At 37.8% G+C, this 27,524-nt stretch overlaps 1 protein-coding gene across 2 annotated transcripts in view; it reads left to right on the top strand.

Annotated features, from left to right (window-relative positions):
• Positions 1-19,256, top strand: part of MYOM3 (myomesin 3) — a 103,692-nt gene extending 84,436 nt beyond the window's left edge. For both annotated transcript variants that reach the window (XM_075195389.1, XM_075195388.1), the window contains exons 27-37: positions 513-572; positions 2,357-2,424; positions 3,421-3,531; positions 5,122-5,209; positions 6,524-6,562; positions 7,131-7,236; positions 8,370-8,533; positions 14,438-14,474; positions 17,009-17,031; positions 18,132-18,187; positions 18,856-19,256. In XM_075195389.1, the coding sequence (XP_075051490.1) occupies positions 513-572; positions 2,357-2,424; positions 3,421-3,531; positions 5,122-5,209; positions 6,524-6,562; positions 7,131-7,236; positions 8,370-8,533; positions 14,438-14,474; positions 17,009-17,031; positions 18,132-18,187; positions 18,856-19,152 (1,049 nt within the window). In that variant the 3' untranslated portion in view covers positions 19,153-19,256. The remainder of the gene's footprint in view (positions 1-512; positions 573-2,356; positions 2,425-3,420; positions 3,532-5,121; positions 5,210-6,523; positions 6,563-7,130; positions 7,237-8,369; positions 8,534-14,437; positions 14,475-17,008; positions 17,032-18,131; positions 18,188-18,855) is intronic.
• The last annotated feature ends 8,268 nt before the right edge of the window (positions 19,257-27,524 follow it).

Below are 27,524 nucleotides of genomic sequence, written 5' to 3'. Positions count from 1 at the left end.
TTTTAGTAATGTGCTCTACTAACCAAAGATTCCATAGAGTGTCGTATGTGCAGAACTAAATGAATTACATAAATAGGGCACAATGCAAGCAGGTAGAGGTTTGTAAAAGGATCCACTAACTGTTATATATATATATGTATTTGCTTACCTCTGGCATAAGCTAGACACTATTAAAAAAAAGACTTTTAAGCCCACAATTTTTCTCTTCGAGAGTCATGGGGTCAAGTCAGAGGATTTCTTCACCAGAATATTATCAGCTTTGCTTCAAGGATTATATGCTCCAGTCTACATTTGCTTTGCATTATATTCCTGTAAGAGATTTTCAGACACTTTAATAGGCTCGGGCCTTCATTTCCATTTACATTACTTAACCTCAAGCTACATATTACTACTTTTACTTTTATCCCTAAAGGAGATCCATTTCCAAGCAAGATTGTAACATACCAAACTGTTATTTCTAATAGAAACATTTTCACTTTATAAAAACAAAAAACTATATTTTCTATTTTCAGACTTTGATAAAATTCTTGATGAGTCCAATCAGAAACGAAAACAATGGAAAAAGAAAAAAGGTAAAATATGTTGCTTTCTTATTACAATAATCCCTATGTAATTTATGCAGCACCTGCTAATTTTACACTATACTATATTGCTGCAATTATAGGCTGCTGCAGGAACAGTGCAATTGATAGTTCTTTTAGGCAATAATCATCATCATTTATATATAAGGCGCCAGCAAATTCCATAGCGCTTTACAATTGGGAACAAACATTAATAAAACAATACTGGGTAATACATACAGACAGAGAGGTAAGAGAACCCTGCTCGCAAGCTTACAATCTATGGGACAATGGGAGTTTGAAACACAAGGGCACATGCTACATCATATTGCACACTGGACCAGCTAGAATGCAAAGGTAAAAGTACTGAGTTGGCTGTGTGTGTACCAATGTTGGTCAGAGGGTTGTTGTCTTGTGTTAGCTGTGTAGAGGGTGGTAATAGGGGAGATTAAGATGGTGGTTGAGGAATATCATAAGCTTGCCTGAAGAGGTGGGTTTTCAGAGAACGCTTGAAGGTTTGAAGACTAGAGAAAAGTCTTACAGTGCGAGGGAGGGAATTCCACAAAGTGGGTGCAGCCCGAAAAAAGTCCTGTAACCGGGAATGGAAGGATGTGATGAAAGTGGAAGAGAGACGCAGATCTTGTGCAGAACGGAGGTGTCGAGTAGGGAGATATTTTGAGACAAGTGAAGAAATGTATGTCGGTGCAATTTTGTTGACGGCCTTGTATGTTAGTAGAAGAATTTTATATTGGATTCCTTGAAATACAGGCAACCAATGTAGAGACTGACAGAGTGGCTCAACAGAAGAACGATTTGCAAGGAAATCAATCTAGCCGCTTCGTGCATAATAGATTGTAGGGGTTCAAGTCTGACTTTGGGAAGACCAGTAAGGAGGGGATTGCAATAGTCGATGCGGGAGATGATGAGTGCATGAATTAATGTTTTTGAGGTGTCTTATGTGAGATATGTGCATATTCTGCAAATGTTCTTTAGATGTATGTAACATGATTTAGATATGGAGTTGATGTGGGGAATAAATGATAGTTGTGAGTCAAGGATAACACCTAGGCAGCGAGCTTGCAGGGTGGGATTCAATAATGCAACATTGGTAACTTCTCATATCATCACTGCTAGAGCCCAAAAACAATTTATAATTTCTAAGTATGAAATATTATCAAATATATTAATATGCATCTGTCAGGGAATAACTGGGACTGGTCTAATGTGAGAATTTTTTGGTATACTTATAAACTGTACTTTAATCGTCACATGCATCCTTCTAACTAATTTACGATCCTTGGTAACTGTTATACATTTTAATTAAATGTAGCTTCACCATTTAGAATGGATCAATACAACAAATTTAGTTCATTAAATCTAATTACGCTATTAAACCTCAGTCAAGGAAACTGGGCATTTTCCTAATCCCCAACATCTGCCCGAAGATGCAGAACTATGAAAAGACATACATCATAAATATAAATATGAATAAATATAAATATGTTTATTAAAATGTATTTGTAATAAACAAATACAGTATTGTAGCTTAATCTAATTCCAGCATTAAGCTTTTAATCTTAGCCATAGAGAACCATAGGATAATTTACTGAGTAAATAACGTAAAGACCACTTCCTTAGGCTATGCAACAAGACGGAATTTCACAGAACATGAATATAAACGGCCATCCCAAGCATCAGACTACATACAAATAAAGGGAAGGTGCAAGCTTTGTTTGCTGTGTCATGTAGTCAACGTTGTTGGCAATCACTAACAGGAATTATTTTATTCATGGCAGGACCACATTTTCTGGAGCAGTTGCAGTGGAAGGTTACGGAAGACTGTCACGTTATAATAATATGCAAAGTTTGTATTCCTACATTTATTATATTACTATTATATAATGAGGGAAGGCATCTTAGAAGCATATAACATGCAAGTAATCAAAAAAAATGAAGGGTAATGAAGGCATGACTCATTAAGATTACAATCTAGGTGAAATGATGAATGCATGAAACATTAGGGGGTAAATGTATGAATCTCTGGATTCTTCATCTCCGGCGTGTTCAGCCTCTTCAGCGCTTAAATTTAAAGCGGCGCTGCATTGTAAAGGGAAACTTCCCTTTACAATGCAGCGCCGCTTTAAATTTAAGCGCTGAAGAGGCTGAACACGCCGGAGATGAAGAATCCGGAGATTCTTACATTTACCCCCAGGTATTGGCTGAAGATGGTTAAGGACTTATACACATGGGTGTTTAAGAATCCACCTGTGCTCCATTCACACTGGTGATTAGTATGGCAGCAAAGTTTGTAATTAAGCTCCTATATTGAAGCGAAAAGATGCATATTAGCAGACATTTTACCGAACAGGTGACAAAACATGAACACTGCATATTATCTGGTCAGTAAAAAGTTTGCAGATATTCACATCCAGGCATGTACATTCCAATTAAAAATGTTATATTAGGAACTATTAACTCCAGTTATGAGACGTGTGAATGGTCACCGTATCTATTGTAACTTATTTTTGTTCCCTTTATTGATTGCCTAATATTCTGTTTTATTATATAAAATATATCAATGCCCATATTAGCATTCATATACTTCAGCTATGCAGTCTACCTCTTAAGCAGAATTTATTCAAGCAAATCTATTACTATTATAAACAGCCACAAACCAAGGTAATTAGAACAGATCAGCAATGAGTTTAATTTCACCTTATCAGGTGTTTTCTGGGCATAAATAAAATGAGGGGCGTGGCATTTGTGCATACTCTCCAGATGTCATATTGAGAGGCATACAGGATATGTGAAAATAGCAGTCTTTTCTTGGATTTACCTTAAAATGGATATTTTCCAACAGGTGACAAATACTAACAAAGAGACAACTCTTAAATGGTCTTTTGACAAGAAACCGCTTTCTAACGTGCAATATGATGAACAAAGTGGGTCAGGAAAACTGGTCATCAAAAAGGTATGTGCAGAGAAGAATAAGTACTACATTGCATCTGTATCCCTAACCTCCAAGCACGGGCAAACACAGGATTTGAGGGGGTGGTTTCCATGCCACCAGTGGGTGTGACCAGCATGTATGGGGCTGTGGCTATAAATTTACACAATGCTAGGCTGCTCTCCAACTCTTCCAATCCCCTTAAAGTACACAGGCAATGCTGCTGTTAAGTGCATGCAGCTCCTCCTTCATGAACAGAGCAGTGTGAAGAGGGACATACACAGTGGCACCTCACAAATCAACAACAGCAATAATAATAAAAATCACAGGTATATATTTCTTTTATATTTCTATATATGTACATACAATATAATATTCCAATGGGGATGATGGATAATGGGTGATCATGGGTGTTGATGAATAATGGGTGATAATGGAATATGGGGGATCATGGCAGATGAGTGATGATGGATAATGGGGGATAATGAAATATGGGGGATCATGGCAGATGGGTGATGATGGGTAATGATGGATGATGATAGATCATGGGTGATGATGGCTAATAGGGAATTGAGGGGGATAGAGGGTCATGGAGGATGATGAGTGATGGGTGATGATGGAATATGGGGGATGATGATGAAAATGATAGAACTGAGACTCCAAACTGTATTTCACTGTGTATGTACCAGCCCATGCACATACTCAGTAGAGAAGAGCGAGGTCCCCCAGAGCGTATATTCATGTATTGCCATATCCCCTTCCAAATTTTGCTATGGGTCCAGCTGATGTCGTTTTGCATCCCTAGACAATAGAACCTCAGTAATTGCAAGAGCAGTAAAGTCTAGTTTATTACACAGGGTCAAACACGCAGACATGTAAACTGTCACATACACAGACAAGCACAGACTCACACATACACAAACACACACACACACACACACACACACAGGGTCAAACACGCAGACATGTAAACTGTCACACACACACTCTTACCTTCTTCTAACATACTAATATGTTTTTGGAGTGTGGGGGGAAATTGGAGCACTTGTAGGAAACTCACACAAACATGGGAAGAACATACAAACTCTATACAGATAAGGCCATGGTCAGTAATCTAACTCATGACCCCAGTGTTGTGAGGCAGAAGTGCTAACCACTAAGCCACCATGCTGCCCACAGGTTTTGTTACACATGGGTTTTGTTATTCACTGTTATCTTTCCAGATGTTTATTTTCCCAATGAGTTCTAGAGAGGGCATCACCATAGAAACTGTATCTTGAGAAAAATCAGAAAATTGATCTGTCTATGTCATTGAAGACCCTGCAAAACTCAACAATCACCCCTCTTTCAGACTCAGTGAAGTCTTTGACAGCAAAACTTCTTATCATTTTGACTAGCACGACATACCCAGCATGAGCAGAAGCAGACTGGGGTGTTACTTTCTTCATTATGGTATAGGAATTGCCCTTGTGAATACTTTGAAAATGCTCCCAACGTATATTCTAACTGCCCTAACACAGTAACATAATGGAGTTCAGACTAGACTAAAATATCTACATGCCCACAAGGTAGACATTATAATTGCTCTTAAAGTATTATATATTTTTTCAATAGTTCACAAATGAAGAGAAAGGACATTACAAAGCTGTGGTGAAGGACAACAGAGGAGAGGACATTAGTGACTTGGACCTTACCAAGGAAGGTAGGATAAGAACATCATTCTGCAAGAGGTTAATAGTTGAGATTTGTGTATAACTTTAAGCAGTAAGAATTGCCTCCTCTCACACCCCTGTTGTTTATTGATAACATGATGTCAATTCCATGGTGTATGTCTTTCTAAATTAATATGCAAACATACAGTTCATTTATAATACAGAAATGACCAGATGCTTTGAATATAATGTACTTTGGTTCATTTGAACACATATTAAGTCCAGTGATTCATCACAATACACAATAGTGAGTGATAGACAGAGATTTTGTGCTGAAATTTTTACTGCATTCTTTCAGTCTTAATATATTGTACATATTCAGTGATGTAAAAGTTATTGGAAAAATTAGCAGCTGGTGGAAAAAAAAGTTTGAAAAATTTTAAGTATCTCATTAAAAACATCATTAAAATACAGTAGAGAACATTTGTTTCAGCTGTGATGAGCTACTATCAAGGTAAAAAAAAACTGGTCACCATCACTACAATACTTTAATTCTATTTGTACTAAAACAGCTTTTTATTTCTCTCATGTGTTATTCCTGGCCTGTGCCCTTTTTAATAACAACCACTGAATATGGACAATGCATCACCATGAACATAAGCTTCAAAACATGGTCATAAGCTATTTAAACCACAGATCACATAGCCCAAAAATGCCAATCCATTATTATGCTGCACTTAATCCCTGTAATAAACTGCAGTTTGTTATAATCTATATAAATTGCTCATTGCTATTACTTTATTATGATATGTACTGCTTCCCTCCATTATTCACAAATATGAACAGCAACTCTACTACATTAGAGCACAACCTCATGTAGCGTAGTATTGGAGTTGCAAGTACCAAAACTTTTTGCTCCAGAATTATAATATTCTCCAGCAGTGGCGGAACTAACATTGGTGCAGCAGGTGCTGTGCATCAGGGCCCATGGAGATAATGGGACCGCTGCATGGCAGATGCAGAGGGTCAGGGGCCCCAGTTCCCTCCTACCCGCCTCCCTGCACCAAGGCCCACAGCTTGCTAGTTCCTCCTCTGTTCTCCAGCAACCAATCTCAGGGCTTTCAAGTGAGAATTGTTCTGTGGCATATCACATTAACCTATTATATTCACGATCCATAAAGTCATGTGAAAGTAGATAAATGAAGCTATATAATTCATTCAGTTTATAGATTCTGCTAATAAGATTGTTAAATGTATGTAATATCATGTTTGGTTAAAAATAAAAGTTAATTTTTAGTTAATCTTCTATTTCATGGAAACAGACATGTTTATATGGTTTTGAGTGTTTTGCTTGTTTGTTTCAGGTTTTGAAGAAATAATGAAGGAAATTTGTAGAATAAGTGGTAAGGATTTAATTTTTCGGATCGTTGATTACATACCTATAAACACAAATAGCATAGATTCATTAAGGTCTCATATACACTAGATACAACAATTTTGATCTGCAGTGCAGTTAGCTGCATACACTGTATGGAGTATACAGCTAGTATGCCTCTCACTATAGAGATCATTAAACTATGTCCTTCGCACTCTAAGTTTGCACCAAAATAAGAACATGAAGAATTTCAGGTACTTCAGAGTTTGTATTGCCGAGATGATGTAAGTCAGCATAGAAGATCCTATTACCAGTTTTGCGTATATATTGTACCTTATACATAGTTTTAAAATGTCTTTAGATTTTTGAGGGCTTTATTCCAGTTTACAATAAAAAGAAACTTATGGCACTTATATGACCGGTATTGCTAAATAAGGAAGAAAAAGTATGACTTGTGCTTACAAAATAACATGATAACTAATTAATCAATTAACAGTTGATTGATCCATTGCAAAGTAGTCTGTTTTAAGTCCAAAACTGACTTTTTGTTTTTCCAGGTTTAACCATTAATTAATTGTATACTTCTCTCCCACAAGCTCTTTCTGCCTCTCCATTGAAATGTCAGGGTACAGCTGAAGGTATCAAGATCTACAGCGATTTGAAACACTTCACGGACAGCATGAATCCAGTGTGGCACCACAAGTATGTTATTTATGGCTCATGCTTTGGATGATGATAGTAATAGTTATCAAGTCTTTGGTCAGTCTCATGCCAGATCTTGTTTTGGCTGTCCTATTGAATAACAATTAATGCTTAGTGCCATCAAGCCAACATTTGGCTTGATGGCACTAAGCATTAAAGGAAAACTTAATTGCACTTCTGCTTTGCCTGGAGAATTTTATTTCCAGGACAATCTGCGTGTCAAGAATCTGATTGGACAAGCCATGCTCGACTGCATTATTTTAAACTAACTTGTTGTAATTTGTAGGATAGAGAACTCGGTCAGGGAACCAGCTGTTATTTCTTTTTTCAAGTGTTTCAGTGCTAAGTCTCTATTGTAAAACCTGATCCTAGTACACAGCTGTACATATTACTCCCCTCATTATGAAATAAAGTGTGGTATAAAGTACCAGCACAAAATATGTTGCAGAAAATGCAGCACAGTTGGTCGCATATAACTGAGTGAGAAGATATCACCATCTAACCTCACTGTTAACATAAATGCTGCATAAAATACTGGCAGGTACTATCAAAAGTGATTAGTCTCATTTTCTTTGTTTCAGTTGTGAATGAAGGATGTTCATTATGTTTTATGATTTAAGATGAGCATTTGCATCAATCTGGGAGAAGTTTGAGAAACCTTAGAATGTTTGAATGAAATAACATTCAACCTACTTTACATAACATATTCAGTTTCTCTTTCATAACAACTGTTCATAGTGCAACTGCATTGTAACTCATAAGTAACCAGTCAGATATTAGCTATCAGTAGACTTATAGAGGATGATATCTGGTTGGTAGCTAATGGGAACCATTGCTTAATAAAACAAATCTTGAACTGTTTCCATTTTGTAGTGGAAAGATAAACATAGAAAATTGACCAGTAGACCCTAAAATTTTAATTTTCATATATAAAGCATGAAGGTAAAATATATTGTTAAGTGTTAACCAGACATACCACCGAAAAAAGTGAAGTTTAAACTTCCATTAGACAGCTGAAGCCATGTCTTTAGTACAGTATCCTAATGAAGTCTGAAAACTAAAGCTTGTACTTGTTCTTTAAATGTTTTGGGGGTTTTTTAAGAACAGACAATGTCATTCTCTATTACATGCAGAAATCAGAAATTGTCCAGTACAGAGAGGGTTAAATCAGGGAGCATGATAAACCAAGTTTGGCTTCATGTGAACAATCCTACTGACTCTGACCGAGGCCCGTATACACTTGACCTGTTTGACGGCAAGGACACTCATAAACGGACCCTCGACCTGAGTGGTAAAGGTAATAGCAAGTTATGTCACATGTATGTTTAAAACTGTAGCTAAAAAATCCTCTTTTTGTCAATTAGTTTATGCAGATCTTGTGTATATTTGAATTTGCAGATGAATAACCACATCTTTCTTGACGTTTGAGTGCAACATTTGAAGTGCATACTTATGTTCCCATGGCTAATTTGAGTTACTATTGTGCACCCCTTTGAGAGTTAACATGCACATCTCCAGTGCATCACTTATTCTAGCAATGACTACCTGTATCTGTTAGGCCCAATTCCTTCATGGAATAAGTATTTTTTTATGTTTACTGCCCACTTGTTATTCAGGTTAATAGGAAATGACTCATATAAAGTAGCAGGAGGAAAGTAACCCCTAGCACAGAGGTGTCCAAACTCAGTGCTCAAGGGCTACCAACAGCTCATGTTTTCAGGATTTCTATACTCATAGAAAGGGGAGTTAATCTATTTGGTTGGGTCAGTAATTATCCCACCTGTTTCTACAGACATAAATCCTGAAAACATGAACTGTTGGTAGCCCTTGAGGACTGAGTTTGAACACAACTGCCCTAGCACATAGGTTGAATGCCTTCATATCGGCTATATTTATTCTGCAAGTTATTCCTATTTACTGACCATCCCAAAGTACTCACTGCAACATCTATTTCTGTGTGGTCGTAAACATCACCATATTCCCAGGCAAGATACAATTATATACTATACTATTCTGGCAATCTCATCTGTGATAACTACTTTTAAATCCTTCTAAATGCAATGGCCTTGAGAGGTATCAGGTACTCTTTTTAATTGTATTACCAAAGGTACTGTACATGAGCTTGCATTGCGCCAAAATGAAGTCAAATTCACAATAATGGTCCATAATTCTTCAGCAGATATATAAAATGTGTATAATAGAGAACATGAGGGTCTATTTATAATTACAAACCCCAACTTGGCGATAAGAATTATTTTCATCACTGCTTACTGCAGTGCTAAAAAAATCACATTTTGCTGGAATTTATTTAAAAAATATTGCAGATGTAACTGAGTTAAGATATTCCTTCCCTGGGCAGTATTTGTGGCTCTGCAAATGTCACCTTACTAGATTCAGAGATCTCCTTGTTAAGTTTTAAAATAGATTTTATTCATGATAAGAAAGGTAAATGATAGCCATGATTCAATAAAAGTATATGAAAAATACATACATAGTTCCATTCATATATATGCAATATGAACTAAAACATAGCAGTCCAACTCGTTACTGGAACAAATTCATAGGTATTCCTGCTAAAAAACATAAAGACCAGTTGATTAGTGGGAACAATAATTACAGACATCTGTCTAGACAGTATAAGTTCAAATGGTCGTCTTCGCACACGAACTGGCCACAGAATTATATAAAAAAGTGTAAGCCGATGCTAGTAAATCCCATGCAAAACGTATTAAATCATACCCTCAAACAGCTTATATTACACTTAACATACCCCACTGTAGTGTAGCTCTATAAACATATATTAAAAAGCTATGTCTAGACAAATGGCGTTAATAAAAACAACCAATACTAACGACTGGGAACGCCAAAGTTTCAGACCACACACAAGATTATTTCAAGAAATAATGGAACCTAGAGTCCCTCAGATAGCATGAAAGAGATTCCTGTTAACGTGAAGGCCATTGATACTCCCTATTTTTTCTCACATGAACTCGCACATTTGATCCGCTGGATAGGAGGGGAGCTCGTCATTTGGAAAACTAACCATCTTTGTCATGCTGAACGATATGTTTTTCTGGTGGACCGGGCCAGGGATGTCACTGCGAGGGCCCTTATGCCAGATCTATCATCTGCCAAAGATAAGGAGGACATATTAAACCTTCCCTCTGTACATGAGGGGCGAGGGTTTTAAAACGCTGCCATTTCAATTTTGAAAGGGCAACGGCTATTCTATTGTCCACGCCGGGAACGTGGCGGACTCGAAACAAAGCACCAGCACCCTAAGCAAGTTAACCGCAGGGCGGGATGAGGCATACTGACGATTGATTACCTGGACCATGCCAAGATTACTGCAACAAAAAGCCATGCTCCGGCCATGGAGACCAGGGCCCCATAGTTCTAAGGCTACAATGATAGGAAAGAGTTCTAGAGTTAAGAGATTGCGCACTAGACCGTTCTGCTTCCATGCCTGTGGCCAAGGGGAAGCACACTATTCCCCTTGAAGGAAGGCCCCAAAATCTTTTTACCCCTGAAGCGTCCGTATGTAAGTCCAAGGTAGATACGTGCTGGGTGGGACAAATTCTGTTACCGCTGCTACAGTATGCTGTTTGAGCAATCTCTCCACTCACAACCACCTCTTTCATTTTGCCCGTTTGGATGGCTGTCTTACGGTGGTTTTGAAAACCCCAGCTTAGTAAATCTGGTTGTTTGTATGTCCATCATTGTTAAAATCGGGATAGCGATTTGTAAAGGGGTGGGTTTGAAAAATGTCAATTCTGGTCACTTTAACGATGGTTTGGGCTTTAGTTAACCCGGAAAAATAGCCCAAATCCGACGGTGACAGTGACCTAGGAGTCCTACCAATGTATTGGAGGTCACAACTAAACTGAACTAATTAAATTACATATTTTGAAGTACAATTAATGACATTTTTAATGAACAAATCTTTTTATAATTACACATGAATGAAAATCTGGTACTTTATGGGCTGTATGTTTGCAGGTAATGTAGGAGGTCTTTCTGCATTTAAAGCAGCCTAATGGCTTCCAAAGAAGCCATCTGTTCATTTTAGTGCTTCATCTATGGAACAGGAACTTGTATGTCAATTATAAAGGCTGGGAGCTACCAAATCCTTTAAATTGTGTTTCTGTTTAAAAACTACAATGGGTTTCTCAAAAAGAAAAGTATTAAGTGTTTGATCTTATTTTAAAATTGGATAACTTTTTTAAATTATCTAATATATAAAAGCCTAGCGGCGTGTGTGGAAAAAACTACCGGGTGACAGAGTGCTCAAGCTGCAGCACCACCTGCTGGGCGGAGTTATATACTACACTGACCTACTAAATTCTTAGCATTATCTAATATATAAAAGCCTAGCGGCGTGTGTTAGTGTGTGTGGAAAAAAACTATTTTCTCAGAAAGGGCTCATCGAATTGACCTGAAATTTGGTATACTGACATTATTTGACAAAAAAATTATAAAAGTGAAGTCAGTTAACTTCCATCATCCCCCCTTCCCCCCGTGGGAGGGGTAGTAAAGGCTAAATTTACGAGTTGAGGGCTTAAACTCATTTTCGTGAGGTAATTTTACCTCATGAACACACATGCTGTGTTAGTGTGTGTGTGTGTGTGTGGAAAAAACTACCGGGTGACAGAGTGCTCAAGCTGCAGCACCACCTGCTGGGCGGAGTTATATACTACACTGACCTACTAAATTTTTAGCATTATCTTATATATAAAAGCCTAGCGGCGTGTGTGTGTGTGTGGCGATGAAGATGACAAGAACCTTTTTAACACCTTAAGTAGCTTGATTTGACTAGAATGCATGAGTATCATGCACGGGTTAACTTGTATTTTATATATGAAATGAGGACCAAATAAATTTAGAAACAAAAACAGGAATTTTGTTATTACTAGGAATCATCTTTAGAGTTTTCAATACAGTATCTTTCTTATAGTCAAAAGGGTATTCCTACCTAGCTGACAGACATCTTCATAGGCCCAATGTACTATGTAGTGGGAATTTCCTTTCTGAAGAAAACTATTTATCATTTTCCTCGCTTCTGTATTAAATATTTTATCTGAAGGAGAGTTTCTCTTCAGACGTAACAATTGGCCCTTTGGAATATTGTGTTTCCGAGGACCATAGTGTACACTATTGTAGTGAATGTAATTATTGGTAAACACTTTTGTCTGAAAAGTGGATGTAGCAATCCTAGAATCCTGGGCAGTCAGATTCAGAAAGTTTGTGTAAATTCTACTATACATATGGTATTTAGAAGAGATACAAAACTGAGCGCTGAGTGTTCATCCCCATTCCAAATTAAAAATCAGTCATCTGTCAACTGTGTAACATCAATTGAGAATAAGGTGCACATCCCAGCCACCGCCCCATATGTATAGGTACTGAAGTTTGCTGGGAGTGTAACTATGTGTATTAAATGTAAATATGTGTGTTTCAAATGTAAAATGTGAAATGTAAAATGTGAAATATGTGAAATAAAGAAAAATACTTACCAAGTCCCTGGTGGTCCAGAAGGGGCTGCAGGAGCAGTCCTGGATCCTCTCTGGTACTATTTTCGGCCAGGAGGGAGAGATAGACCCCGGAGCAGAGTCCCTGGAAGTCACTTTGGGCAGGAGATTTAAAAAATAAATCTCTAGCCCCACACAGACAGGCACCAGGGGAGAAGAGTGGACTAAGTCCCCCTCTCCCTGGCAGCTTGTGGGCACGGGGGAAGTATACTCCCCCTGCCACTAGCTTCTATGTAAAAAGGTGTTGGCCTCTCTGGGTTGATTCACATGCAGCCTGCATGAATCAACCCAGATTAGTTAAAAGAACAGGGATTACCTCCTGCTACGACTAGTCTCCAAATGTGTATAAAAAAGGCACTGTTTTGTATGCAAAATCATTCTTGTTTCTTAAACCATTGTGATCTGTCCTTCTTAGGACTGCTTGAGCAAATAAACATCACTTGCTTCAAAGACCTGCTTGACAACTTTTCCATGCTGAAATTCCTGTGACCTACAGTTTAGACCCAACTCTAATCCGTTCCCTGCTGTTCTGAGTTTTGGACCCAGCTTTCTGGTACCACCACTCTGCCCACTACCCAGCAGCTCTGGCCAGTGTGATAGGCCAAGGGGGAATCCATCAACAGCAACCCTGATCTATAGGAAGAGGTCAGGGGTACCAGCCAAGGTGCACCAGCAAGGGGGTAAACTATTAGCGACAGTGTCACAGAGTCGAAAGCTGGTTACTTGGAGAGCAGGAGTGTATCTCCAATAATTCTTGTGGCTACATGTAGCACCGTCCACCTCCCCTTCTACAGCTGTTTTCCACAGCAAGTATGAAGTTAAATTGAGGCTGCAAGAACCCAGCAGCCATTACAATGCAGATACAATGGGCCTCAATGCCAGGACAGGCGTGGTTGGGGAGAGAATGCCAGCCCCTGAATCTCTGACAGTAAGCGGCTGGGACACAAAACAGGCATCTCCACTGAATGCTCAGAAGGTGCGGGGACCAATTCTGCTGGGTCATGAGTGAGATTAACTCCCTGATGCAGGAGGATAAAATGTATGCGACAGGCAGAACACAGGCTCAACACATCTGGTATAAATGGACAGAGTGTTTTGGGGAAAGTGCATGACGTCACTTTTGTTACTCATTTTCATCTCAAAGAATTACTTTAAAAGGGGAGGGGAGGGGTGTAACTTGGAAACTAATGCTGTGATCAAGAGTGGAACTGGCGATGAAGGTGGTAGAACTGAGGCCACTATGTAACGTCTTATTTAATAAACACACTGAATCCTCTAATAATAATAATGTTATGAATTTTTAATATAATGATTAAATAGTATTACTTGAAGATTTACAGATATAATGTGGAAACTAAATATTTCACCGCATTGTCTTAACAACTGTGTATTAATCTCCCTAATAGCAGAATGTATGTATGTGTAATTGTTTGTTCTTTACAGGTCTGGAGATTTTTATGATTTAATGGCAGAACATGTGTAATTCACAGTTATATTTTATTGCCTTATATTTTAAATTCACTGATATTATCTTACAACTTCTGAATAAAGAGGGTGTAACAATATGAGATAAACCATGCAATTTATGTAGATTATAAATTAAAATGTTTCTTAGTAACATATTTATGTATAATTTTAATTCTTTAAATGTCTGAATTTTTTTTTTGTTTCAGCATTTGATGATGCAATGGCAGAACATCAGAAATGCAAGTAAGTGCTTACAAAATTGCTTCTTTGAATAATAACATATCAAGCTAACCTTTATTTTTCATTATTCTAATCACTGAATTGTCATTTCACATGGGCACAACATTACATTTTCCTGTTCCAGGAGTTTTATGGGTATTCTCTGTCCTACGTCTGCTAGCCTTGATCTTCTTACTTCCATTCAAACACCAAACTGGAACTATCATGGGTTATGCAGGGTGATCATGGGGATTTGTCTGAGGCTCCTAGATTTTTTTTAAAAAGATACTGATCTGCTAAAGAGTGGGAATATATTATTTTATGAGTATTGTAAACTCACTTATTTCAGTGACATCATTGTGTTGGTTGGGGGCATGGGATACTTTGCTGTTTATTACTTCTATTGGCTTCTGCTCAGCCATTAATGTAAAACGTGGGAGGAAAGTCATATTTACATAAACATACAGTCTGGTTAGTGACATATTTGCGTAATGTCCCTAACCAAAAATGTCCAGGACAATCTCGTAATATTAGAAGACTTTCCATACTCTTTGGAGGGAAAGCTAACCCCTGCATCTCCACTGTGCTTCCTGAACCACAAAAAAATGGCCACTGCTCTCTTCCTCTTTGTTTACCCAGATAAATCAATAGATTATAAAGAGGTTTGAGAATGAGAGTCAGTGTTTCATCTTCATGGCCTTCCTGCAGATGATGTGGACCATGGCAAAATGGACGTCTATCAGAGCCATGGGCGGGGTGTAACTTGTGGCTCATTGGTTATAATTAGCTATTTATCTGATAGAATGTAATAGCCCAACCAAGAAATTAGTTGCAAGGCACAGCCAGCCAGTAGTTGTGTTGTATAAGTTCTGGGCGATAGGGAGCAGTGACTGGCTGAGGGTAATGATACCAAGTATAAACTACTACATAGTTTAGTTAGTTGCCTACTCTCCCTGAATACTGGAAGACATCAAGGCTCCATGGAAGGTATGCTAACCTTCCGGATTCCCTCTGTGTTTCCCAAACTACCGGCTTGCACATACGCATGTATGCACATGATGACGTGACCTCATACAAATCTGTACCAGCACAGGCACACTAGTAAGTATGTGTATATCAGGGAACAGCAAAAAGAATGTGGATCCCTGTTACTAAAGGGAATCGGCAAAAGGCTTGTATTTCATGTAAATCATTTATCATTGTTTTTTTTTTGTTTTTTTTAATTATTAGAGTTCCAAAATGTATTTGTTAAAGTTTGATATAGAGATTTTTCATAGTTAAATAATTTAGGGCCCATTTATCAAGCCCTATCTAAAGCATTTATTGCAGCAATGGGTTTCTGTTTTCTATTTATTCATCCCATTATCACCCCCATGAAACTGCATGGGAGACCTTATTATTTATCAACGCTGCACTACTTGGTTATCACTGGTATTTCCATAACATTTACAATAAAATAAATATATTTTTAAATAAAATAAAAATATTTAAATTACATGTAAATTGTTTGCTAGGCTCCTGAACTTTGATTACAGGGTTAATTATGAATATTAGCCTTCTCAGTGGTCTCAGTGTGCTCATAAGGGGTCCATAAAACCCCATTCTTTTATGCTAAAATAGTAATAAAAAGTAAATGAAAAGCATAAATGCTTGTTAAATAAACTTTTTGGGAGTAAAAGCTTCCCAATCCTCGCCCGCAAATTTATTAATTAAGAAAACATTATCCTTATAATTAATTGGCATTTCTTCTTTTAATCCACAGGAAAAAGTTAATCTAATGGATATTCTAGAAATCCATGGGAAAATTGTTTAATCTAATTCATTTATTTTTATAGTGCCCGGGAAAATGTTCTTATAATTCACATTAAAAAAAGTTAATAAAACACAAATGAGGACATAAACTGCAGCTCTCGCAGCCCTGTCCCAGAATGGGGAATGGTGGGGAGCATTCATTTTATTGGCCTATTCATTTGAGTTTTTACATATAGCGCACAACTTTATTGAAATATATGGGCCATTTGAATGAATAATATATTGACATGAATGGGAAAAATACAGCACAAGATGTTCACTCGTGTTAACCCTTACTGGGTATGTACACAATGAATCAACTTTTTCACGTGTCGCAAAATGATTTGAATACACTGAAATGGAACAAGCATCGAAGCAAAACACATTGTAATAAAAATGTATAAATTCAAATGGACACATAGGGGTGAATTCAATTGGCCGCATCACTGGCAAAAGTAACGCGACCGGCAAACCATTACTGTTAATACAGTAATTTGAACCCAGATTTCTGCTCGTGTTAAACACTACCGTACTAACAGCAATAATGAGCACTATTACTGTAGTAATGGTAATAGTGTGCAGGCTGCGTCTCTTTCGGCAGTAACGCAGCCAATTTAATTCCCTCCATAGAATAAAATAGGTTAACCCAGTCTTAAGTAAACTACACTTTTTTGACAAAAATTCTATTTATGCAATTACATTTGTAACATACTAATATATACTACTAATATATACAGTAACGTGTCCTGTATGTCTTTGTTTTTCAGGCAAGCTGCAGTGATAGAGAAAAGTAAGTGACATGTGGAAAGGCACTGAGATTTGTAGGGAGCCAGGATTTAAGCTTGAATGTCTGGTATCACAGTAAGATTACTAAACTAGCATGTTATTTGCTGCAATGTCGTATTTATGTATATATTGCCAGGAGTCATGTTTGCAAAATGAGGAAGTGTTGTTGTCCAGTTGTCATAGAAATGGGCCTGTCATTTTATTACATTATTAAGACCAAAATTGTTTTAATGGTTATTAAATATATTTTGAAAGTAGTGTATCATACATACATTTTATCTAGTGTTGTGTTCAAATGGTCAGATTGATAATATTTGATTTTAATGTCACAACATTTTGCTATCAATATTACTTAACAATTTGTAAAAATTTTATTATCATTTATATAATAATATAAATATAACCTTGTTTCCACCCACACTCCAAAAACATACTGGTAGGTTAATTGGCTGCTGTCAAAATTGACCCTAGTCTCTGTCTGTGTTATGTGTCCTTGTTATGTGTCTATGTTAGGGAATTTGTGTATGTTAGGGAATTTGGATTGTAAGCTCCAATGGGGCAGGGACTGATGTGAATGAGTTCTCTGTACATTGCTGCGGAATTAGTGGCGCTATATAAATAACTGATGATAATGATGATGATTGTGTTTGATAATAGATTAATTTATGTGCGCATACTGAGATTAGGAGAGGCAGCAGAGTAGCATCACAGGGAGACAGGATATTCTTAGGTTTTAATGGTCATTTAAAATAATCCCCTACCTGGCATTAATTATCAGTGGAAAGTATTAGGTGCCCAGTGTTTGAGCCATAAGTGACGTGAAAAAAAATTGCACAGCTGGTAGTGGGTTACATGTATATATATTTCTCCACAGTTCTTACTGTAATTGGGGCTGCTGGAAGTTGTACATAAGTAGAGCTAGCTTTTAATATTACCTGGAGATAGACCTTAATAGTTTCCTGTATCATTTACACATTCAATATTATAAATCTATGACAATATCACCCTTCTGAATGGATTTTCTTAAAACATACTACCACTTAGTCGATGTGAAGTCATGATCATTTGTCAGTTATCTGTGTAATTTGTGGTTTATATTTCCAGATCGTGCTAAAGTGGTACGCGGTCTTCCAGATCTGGCAACAATAATGGAAGACAAGGTAATGTTAACAAACAACATAGGATAGAAAGTAATACAAAAAGAGTTATTATCTGGACCTGCAATGTAAAGGAACATTTCTTATAATATTAAGAGGGGGGGGGATTAAGTCATTTTTTTTTGCATATTAAAAAAATTAAATAAAATGGGGTTACATCTCCAACACACAAAAGAATAGGAACAGCAATGTAGAACATATGTTTTAAGCTTGTTTTACAGGAATCTGCCTAATTACAGTAGACAATATAGACCATACGGGTATTGCTTCTGTGACATGATTCCTGAGGGCTGTCACTCTTAATACGCTATTGGAGACAGCAATTTGGCAACCCTAACAAGACTGGTCATTAAGCGATGATTAAATGACTTTGTGTAGGTAAAGTAAGAAGCCTCAGCATCTTCTAACATGATAGTTTCATTTTTAAAATATATTTATACATTTTTATCATCGCTGGGGGAGGATCATATATACATCTGGAAAATCACTAAAATATGTCATGGTGGATAGATAAGGGGGTAGAAGAGGTCAACAATTTACTGAGTACAGGTAGTATGCTTAAGCGTATTGATCCTTATAAGTAATATGTTTACACAAACCAGATGTAATTGCTTGTTGATGCTTGCATGGACATGTAAAATGCAGACTGCAAATTCTTCTTGCATTATTAGACCCTGTGTTTAACGTGTCACATATCTGGTGATCCTGCTCCTGAAGTTTCCTGGGTAAAGAATGAGAAGAAGGTGGTGTTCAAAGATCGCTATAAACTGGATGTGAAGGGAACGATTGTAACTATGACCATAGAGAAGATCTGTGCTGATGACTCTGGGCGGTACAGCATTACTGTGAAAAATAAGTATGGTTCAGAGATTGGGCAAGTAACTGTAAGTGTATTTAAGCATGGTGATGAGCCAGAGGAGCTTAAGAAGACATGGGACAAAACCCCCAAAGCTGTAGGTGTCAGCTAACCTTAAATGACAGGAACCAATAATCTGGATGTTTTATTGTGAAGAGATGGGAATTCTGAATAAAGCTAATGCTAAGTATCAATAAATAAATCATGCGGTAAATTTCTGTGTGTGTTTTGTCTTCATCTCATGTAGAAACCTTCCAAGTAGTTTTATCAAACTCTACTGAAAGCACCAACTAGATAACTGCGATGTACTGAAGCTTTGTGTAGGGCATGGAATCTTTTTTAACCATTGTTAGAAGTGAAAGGATTATGTCTTTAGCTGTCCTCACGGGTGGTTTTATAATAATGAATTGGAATTTATGGTATAGCAAATTATAGGAACTACATTTTAAAAAAGCATGTTCACTTATGGTCATGACCTCACTAGTTTCTACATAGGTCTAGAAATTAATCAAGTGACAATATTCATCTCATAGCTTATAAAACAATCAAGCAAATAATTATGTTGTTTTACATATGGGATTAGAATGACAACAGTTGTTTTGCATCCCCAGGCATCAGAATGACTAGTTTTATAGTAATCACCAGTCTTTGTGTTCTATCATATTGAATTAAATATATGGAAGTGACGGAGAACAATGATCACATAAGATAATTGTGTGGCCAAGAAATAGACCTGTGACAGTGACATTTATTTCCTAACTAAGATGTAATCCAATATCATTTTATAGCTCACGCTTCTTCTTATGATAAATGAATAGTTACAATGTATGAAGCACAGCATGCATGTGTTGTCTATTACTGTCCTGATAATATTAATCCAATTTACTTCTACATTTCATTCTTACAAATTTCAGGTTAGCACCATATTTTGGATACATCATATAGTTTTCTCAGGTACATAAAAGATACAGTCACGTGTTCCAGTTTGTCAGGTGTGAGCAGTTCTTCATTTAAATGAAAGCAGATATATACAGATAGATATAAATATTGCATGAGGGATGGACCAGAGAATAACAGGACACACACATGGCTAAAATGCCTGTCCATAAAAACTATTAGATTATTGAGTGGATTGCACATTTAACCAAATCAAATGTGCTGTATGTATCTATAAAACTGTTTAGTGCTTCCATATGTAGTTTCTCTCTTTAACAAAGCAGATGAGGCTAGTTAATGACATTGTGAATGTCCACAGTCCTGTCATTTATAGTATTGTACTGATAAGTGGCATACATTCGCCAGCAATAGGTTCTACCTGGTAATTAAATTTGCCCAAACCTTCCGTGCTTCAGTTTTTCCTACCACTTGATCTCTGACTATTTCATCTGTTATGGTGCCAAACTGACAGGTGGTAACCAAGTCACACAATAACACTATATAGGCCTTTACTTATAAAATGGCAACTTATTATGCAACCCTGCACATTGATGGTATCATTAAACAAATAAATAATATTTAATGACATGAAATAGGAGACAAAGATGGTCCTTCCCAAATGAGTTTAGGGTCAAAAAAGTGTTTGGAGTACTTGATACTTAAGGTAGTGGAAACCAATTGTAGCTATTAGTGGGGAAAGTGTGTGTGGCTACTTTAAGGCTGAAGCTTTATAAGCCCCAGTAATAAAGCAAACATGGATGACTGGAATTTTATACAGCTTCCTGTGCAGTCATGGCAGGGCCGTCTCTCCCATTGGGCACAATGGGCAGGTTCCCGGGGGCCCGTTGAGGCAGCGCTGCAAAAAAGAAATACTTACCTTGCGGTCAGCTGGCGATCCGGCTCCCTCCCTGGTCTCCTCCTCCGTGCGGCACTTGCAGTGCATGTCGGATGTGACGTCATCACGCCCAACATCCATTGCGGAGCGCAGCATGGAGGAGTCCCCCGCGTGAAAACAGCATTCAGCAGGCAGCAGCAGTGACTGAAGTAAAGTGAAGAGGAGAATAAGCCAATTAAATGGTAAGTTAAGGGTTTTGTTTTGTTTTATTTAAAAGGACGCTGACGGCTGCAAGAAAGTGATATATATATATATATATATATATATATATATATATATATATATATATATAAAATCACTTTTTTTTTTTACACACACACACATTTTATATATATATATATATATATATATATATATAGAGGAGCCCCGGTGCACTACTTTGCCCGGGGGCCCATAATGTTGTTAAGAGAGCCCTGCGTCATGGGTGTCCTAAGTGCCACCGGGTCTTAGGAGCCACTACTCAGACATTGCCCCTGTCTTTCCTAGTGTGTGTGGAGGGGACTGTCAGACTGGGAGTGTGTCACTGGGCTGTTATACCATAGCCCAATGCTACACTCCTAGCCCATCACCAGCATTATAGAACAGCAGAAGGCAGCTTCACAGGTAAGAAGCTTCTGGCTACTGCCCCTCCATGTCAGCAGCAGGTGCACAGTGTAGGGGCACTGTGGTGAAAATAAAAACATTGAGTGAGAGAAATGATGTCATGTATTCAGTATTTTAGGTGCTCCCTACCCCTTGGAGCCCTGTTACTGTGGTAGGGTACAGTTTGAATGAAGAGTGGAAGGTGACACTTGAAATTTAAATATTCTTGCCATACTTTATATAGTCAAATTCTACCTATGTTTAGGATTTAGAGGTCTGGATACTCTAGATAATAATAGGCAAAGTGTGCTGTCTGTGAAAAATCATTATATTGTAAATAAAAATGAAACAAATTCTCATTTACAGCATTCCTGGATTTAATCCTCCATAATTTATGGTAGATAAACACTGAAATTATAGTTACTTAAAAGTAAAATTTCCAATCTGGGGTGGGGTCTCCAATGTACATATGGTGGAACTCCCCTATCTTAAATCCCTTCTGGCTAAAGGTTAGAGATTATGTAGTAGAGATTATGGAAGGTCCAGTACCAGAGTGACCAGATTATTGGTTATTTAATTTCCCAAACAATTAAATATCCCAATATAATATTTTTTTAGTTTACACACTTAAACAACACATGCCACAAATACTGTGATTCCAATACACTAAAAAGGATAGACCATCTTATGACCATGGATGATATTTCCACATCAAGTCAAGAACGATTTACAGAATTTACAGCAATCTGGTCCCATTGGCTAGAGTTCAAGGAGACTCTACCTACCGTACCCTTATGAAATGTGCATAATTTATTTTTGTATTATCTAGGAAGCCTAGACTTTGCTTCCTATGTAGTGGGTGAGGCATAACCAGATCGCACAACTATACTGGGACATGAAGTCAGATAGGTCCACTTGTTGTACCCCCATATCCCCCCCCCCCTTCCCACACACAAACACACACAAACACACTCTTTTTATCATTTTAAAACAAATCAGTGCATTCTTTGTTCACCAAGATAGCTCTGGGGTCTTCCCCTTCCCCATCCTCTTGGTTTTCTTTTTCTCTTGTTTTGTTTTTTATATACACAAGCATTTAAGGATTGCTTTTTCTATTTGCTCATGGATATACTAATGTATATTGTTTTACGTGTTTAAACAAAATCATAAAAGCCCTGTAACCTAGTATAAGGAGAGGACTAATTACATATAAATGCAAATTCTACCATAAAAGCCCTGTAACCTAGTATAAGGAGAGGACTAATTACATATAAATGCAATCTATATAGTTATGATATAATGATATAGCTGAAAATTAAATGGACTTTATTTCTTTTCTGTAACAACAATAGTTTGGCAAAGGTGATAAATAAGTGCATAGTTCAGGCAGATTAAAGGATTATTTTTAATTCATGACTCAAAATTATTTTATTGATCTAGAAATTACTGCTATAAATTAATATAAGATACAAGAGTAAAATAATGAAATTATATCAGTATCTCTTCAATATCCAAATCTCTAGTTTAAGCTCATATATTTATTCCGGTAAATTCAACTTTTTCTAATACTGTGGTAAATTGCAAAGTAATAGTAATAGTGTAACTAATTGTATCAAAATGTGTATCAAACTGGTGATAGAAATAAAAGGCTGATCTCACTTCCCAAATCGAATAATGCTGAGATCATTCATAAGTCTTTGAGGGGAATTCAATTTTCCACAATACCCATTGCTTCCGGAATGGTCCATATAGGCACTCCGCGGTATCTTCGCCAATTTTTCCTCACACCCCATTGAGGTATGTAAGAAAATCAGCGATGTACCGGGTACTGTATTACCAGGAAACGTGCACAATTCAATATCGCACAAGCCTCTGAAGCCTCTAGCAGAATTGAATGCCCTCCTTTATGTCTGAATTTCTCTTTTTGCAGTTTTCCACAGTGCGTTTTAATAGCCATACTATATTGAAAATATTGCAAACCCCATTCCACACCTGGGGGTAAATGTATGAATATCGGGATTCTTCATCTCCGGCGTGTTCAGCCTCTTCAGCGATGAAGAATCCAGAGATTCATACATTTACCCCCTGGAGTTTGTGGCTCTTTTGTATCTTTGCTGTGCAAAATCTGTTCATAGCACCATACAATTTTACTAATCAAAACTCAGTTCTCATCATGCAAGAACCTAATAGTGCAGCCAGACTTGGCTCCTCTCCACTCCTTGTGCCTCCTCTGTCACTTCCTTCTCTCCTCCTTCTCTTTCTTTTTCCTCTACACTGTGACTGGCAGCACCACCTCTCGTTCCTCTCTATAGCCTCCTCACAACACAGTATAGCCCCCACTAAGCTAGTTACACTACCATCATCATCATCATTCATTTATATAGCGCCTCTAATTCCGCAGCGCTGTACAGAGAACTCACTCACATCAGTCCCTGCCCCCATTGGGGCTTACAGTCTAAATTCCCTAACACACAGACAGACACGGACACGGACAGACACAAAGACTAGGGTCAATTTGTTAGCAGACAATTAACCTACCAGTATGTTTTGGAGTGTGGGAGGAAACCGGAGCACCCGGAGGAAACCCACGCAAACACGGGGAGAACATACAAACTCCTCACAAATAAGGCCATGGTTGGGAATTGAACTCATGACCCCAGTGCTGTGAGGCAGAAGTGCTAACCACTAAGCCACTGTACTGCCCCACACTCACACAGGACAATGAAAGGACAGTAAAAACACAACAAACATTAAGAATACCACATAAAAAACAAATAGTCAATGCAACTTTCAGAAATCGCTCAGTAACTACGTCAGAAAATCCTACACAATTATTCTCTCTTCTCACTTCTCTCCTCACAAAGATCATGAAAAATGCCAAGGTTTTTATAGCTGTTGTGAGGTCACAATCCTACATGTTTTTAGAGCCAATTAAAATCCGCACAGTAAAAAGACATGTTTCCAAGGAGAGAGACTATTGGGGTGGAAATCAGTTTGCTGTAAAGAAGATGTGGTTTGTAGTAATCCTAACGCACTTTGGTACTTTGCAAATGTCACATATTGCATTGCTGTTTGAGTTTCCAGCCTCCAAACCGCCAGATAGTTGGTCTCCCCTCACTCTCTGAACATAGAGATACTCATAGCAAGTTTTACAGAGGCACATGTTGCCAGGATTGGGACACTTGTAAAATGCTCATATAACTTGACAGCAGTCAAGGTAGGTAAAAGGGGTTGGCATGCATAATTGCCAGCAAAGGTGGCGACAAGAGCACACAGAATTTCCACTGACACAGGTTTGAAGATGGCTACATTAGGGTCATAGCTTGGGAACCTCATCCTATGGGCACCATCGTAATTCTGACCGCTAAATCTCCTGTTGCTATACCAAAGGCGGTAGACAAGAGGCCACTGATATCAATGGACCGTGATGTAGTTTCCATAACCTCTCTGTGTGCCAGTTTCTTAGGCTGGTGGTAGAAAGCCCTGTTGGAAGCTAGGGGCTGGTTGTTAGCATGTGGAAAAAGAGGAAAGTCCAACAGGAGGATTTTATTATCACAGCCAACCACTCAGTTCCACAATCCTTAAAGAAACAATGTAATACACAAACATTTCCTACAGTCATGGTGAGAAATGTCACTAAGCAATTTATTGGTAGATGGAATGCCAGGTCAGAGTGGGGGAAAATGGGTAGTTTTTAAACAGAGTTTTATTACTCCAATCTACAGAAAAACCCCAAATCCAGAAACACACTGACTTACCGGCTCTGCATTAAACCCGAGTGACACTGCATGCAATTGGAAGTAGCGTGAGGTTATGGCGCCCAGAGCAAGCCTAGGCTAAAATTAGAGTTATCATTAGGGCAGCGATACTCAGCTGCTCCATTGATACTGGCCTGAAGTGGTAATGGCTAATTTATCCCTTTGTCAGGCCAGTATTTGAGCCATCTTTCCAGATTTGGACTTACACTAAATTAAACTACATATATAAAAAAATAGTTAACATTTATTTAAAAACTTTTACAAATTAAAAATTCTTTAATGAAGGACTAAAGCTTTTTAAAATGATTAATAGTTATTGTGGCTTGTGCAATTTTTATGGGGAAACCTTTCTGGCGAAATCCAGTGAATCTTACCACTGCCAGGGTTATTGCTGGAGATAGTAGGGTTAAAGGGTAAAAATTATTAAAATAAGAAGATTGTGTTTTTCTACCATACCCAGGTTCATTCACATCTCTTCTGTTCAGCAGACAGCAAGACACCAGTGACCAGCAGAAGAGTAGGAGGAGGTTTAGGCAAGAGGTATGGGGGAGGAAGGTGAAAGCATAGAGCAAGAGTAAAAGTGGGTTGTGAGTAGAGATGGTCACTGACCCCCGTGTTTTGGTTTTGGATTCGGTTTTGGATCTGGATTACCGTCGTGTTTTGGTTTTGGTTTTGGTTTTGCAAAACCTCCATTGCGTGTTTTGGTTTTGGTTTTGGTTTTGTTTGGTTTTGTTTTGCTATTTTTTGGGAAAATCCATGTTTTTGGGCCTAAATTAACCCAATTTAGTGCTCCAACTGTTTTAGAGACAAGTAATCTAATTGTTGAGGTAATAAATCATCCAAAAAAACAGTTTAATTCTTCGTTGGTAGGCCTATTCTACACACAAAACAGATTGTCTTCCTCTCCATCTATGCATATTGGCAATGCAGCCATCGTCTTTGAATGTATATTACACCCTACACTTATAGTTAAATATGTAAAGAAATGGAAAAAGCCAGTTTGGTTTCTGTCTCTCTAGGCCCCCCTCCACTTGTATAAAATACCAAAAAATTCAGCCATTATAGACTGTACAATATTAATTGACATGGAGAAAGCCAGTTTGGTTTCTGTCTCTCAAGGCCCCCCTCCACTTGTATAAAATACCAAAAAATTCAGCCATTATAGACTGTACAATATTAATTGACATGGAGAAAGCCAGTTTGGTTTCTGTCTCTCAAGGCCCCCCTCCACTTGTATAAAATACCAAAAAATTCAGCCATTATAGACTGTACAATATTAATTGACATGGAGAAAGCCAGTTTGGTTTCTGTCTCTCTAGGCCCCCCTCCACTTGTATAAAATACTAAAAAATTCAGCCATTATAGACTGTACAATATTAATTGACATGGAGAAAGACAGTTTGGGGTCACTCTGTCTCTCTAGGCCCCCCTCCACTTGTATAAAATACCAAAAAATTCAGCCATTATAGACTGTACAATATTAATTGACATGGAAAAAGCCAGTTTGGTTTCTGTCTCTCTAGGCCCCCCTCCACTTGTATAAAATACCCAAAAATTCAGCCATTATAGACTGTACAATATTATGAAAAATGGACAAAGCCAGTTTAGGGTCACTCTGTCTATGACACCCTACCCTTAAGGATAAATTGCCCTAACAGCAGCCTTTCAAGATGGTATGTGATATGGAAATGCCACAAGTCCCTTTCCTCTTTGGGGGTAGATTGCACCCTACACTTACATAGAAAGTTTTAAAAAGATGTTATCGGCATCATCTTCAGCTTAATCCTCACCCTCATCAGTGTGTACGTCATCATCACAGACTATCAATTCATCGCCGCTTGAATCCGCCATTAGAGAACAGTCAGTGCTTGGATGTCTTGGATGGTGAAGGCCTTCCTCGTGGAAGATGTAGTTCATTTTTATAAACATCATTTTCTCCACATTTTTGGGAAGTAACCTTCTACGGCGATCACTGACTAAGTTCCCTGCTGTGCTGAACACTCGTTCAGAGTACACACTGGAGGGTGGGCAGCTTAGGTATTGCAAAGCAAGTTTGTACATGGGTTTCCAAATGGCCTGCTTTTCTTCCCAGTAAGGAAAGGGACTGTCTGACATTTCCATATCAACTACCTCTTGAAAGTAATCCTCCACCATCCTTTGCATGTTTATACTCATATTGGATGGAGTTATGGGCAAAGTGACACATTTTTTTGAAAAATCCTTCAAACCAGCCCAGATGTTAAATTGTTCTGGTCTGCCCCCTGTGTCTTCCCTGCTTCTTTTTTGGAAATTTAATTTTTTACAAGCAACAGC

The sequence above is a fragment of the Mixophyes fleayi genome, chromosome 2, assembly GCF_038048845.1.
Source record: "Mixophyes fleayi isolate aMixFle1 chromosome 2, aMixFle1.hap1, whole genome shotgun sequence".
In the NCBI taxonomy this organism is placed as follows: domain Eukaryota; kingdom Metazoa; phylum Chordata; class Amphibia; order Anura; family Limnodynastidae; genus Mixophyes; species Mixophyes fleayi.
This window is presented reverse-complemented; position numbering and strand designations above follow the sequence as displayed.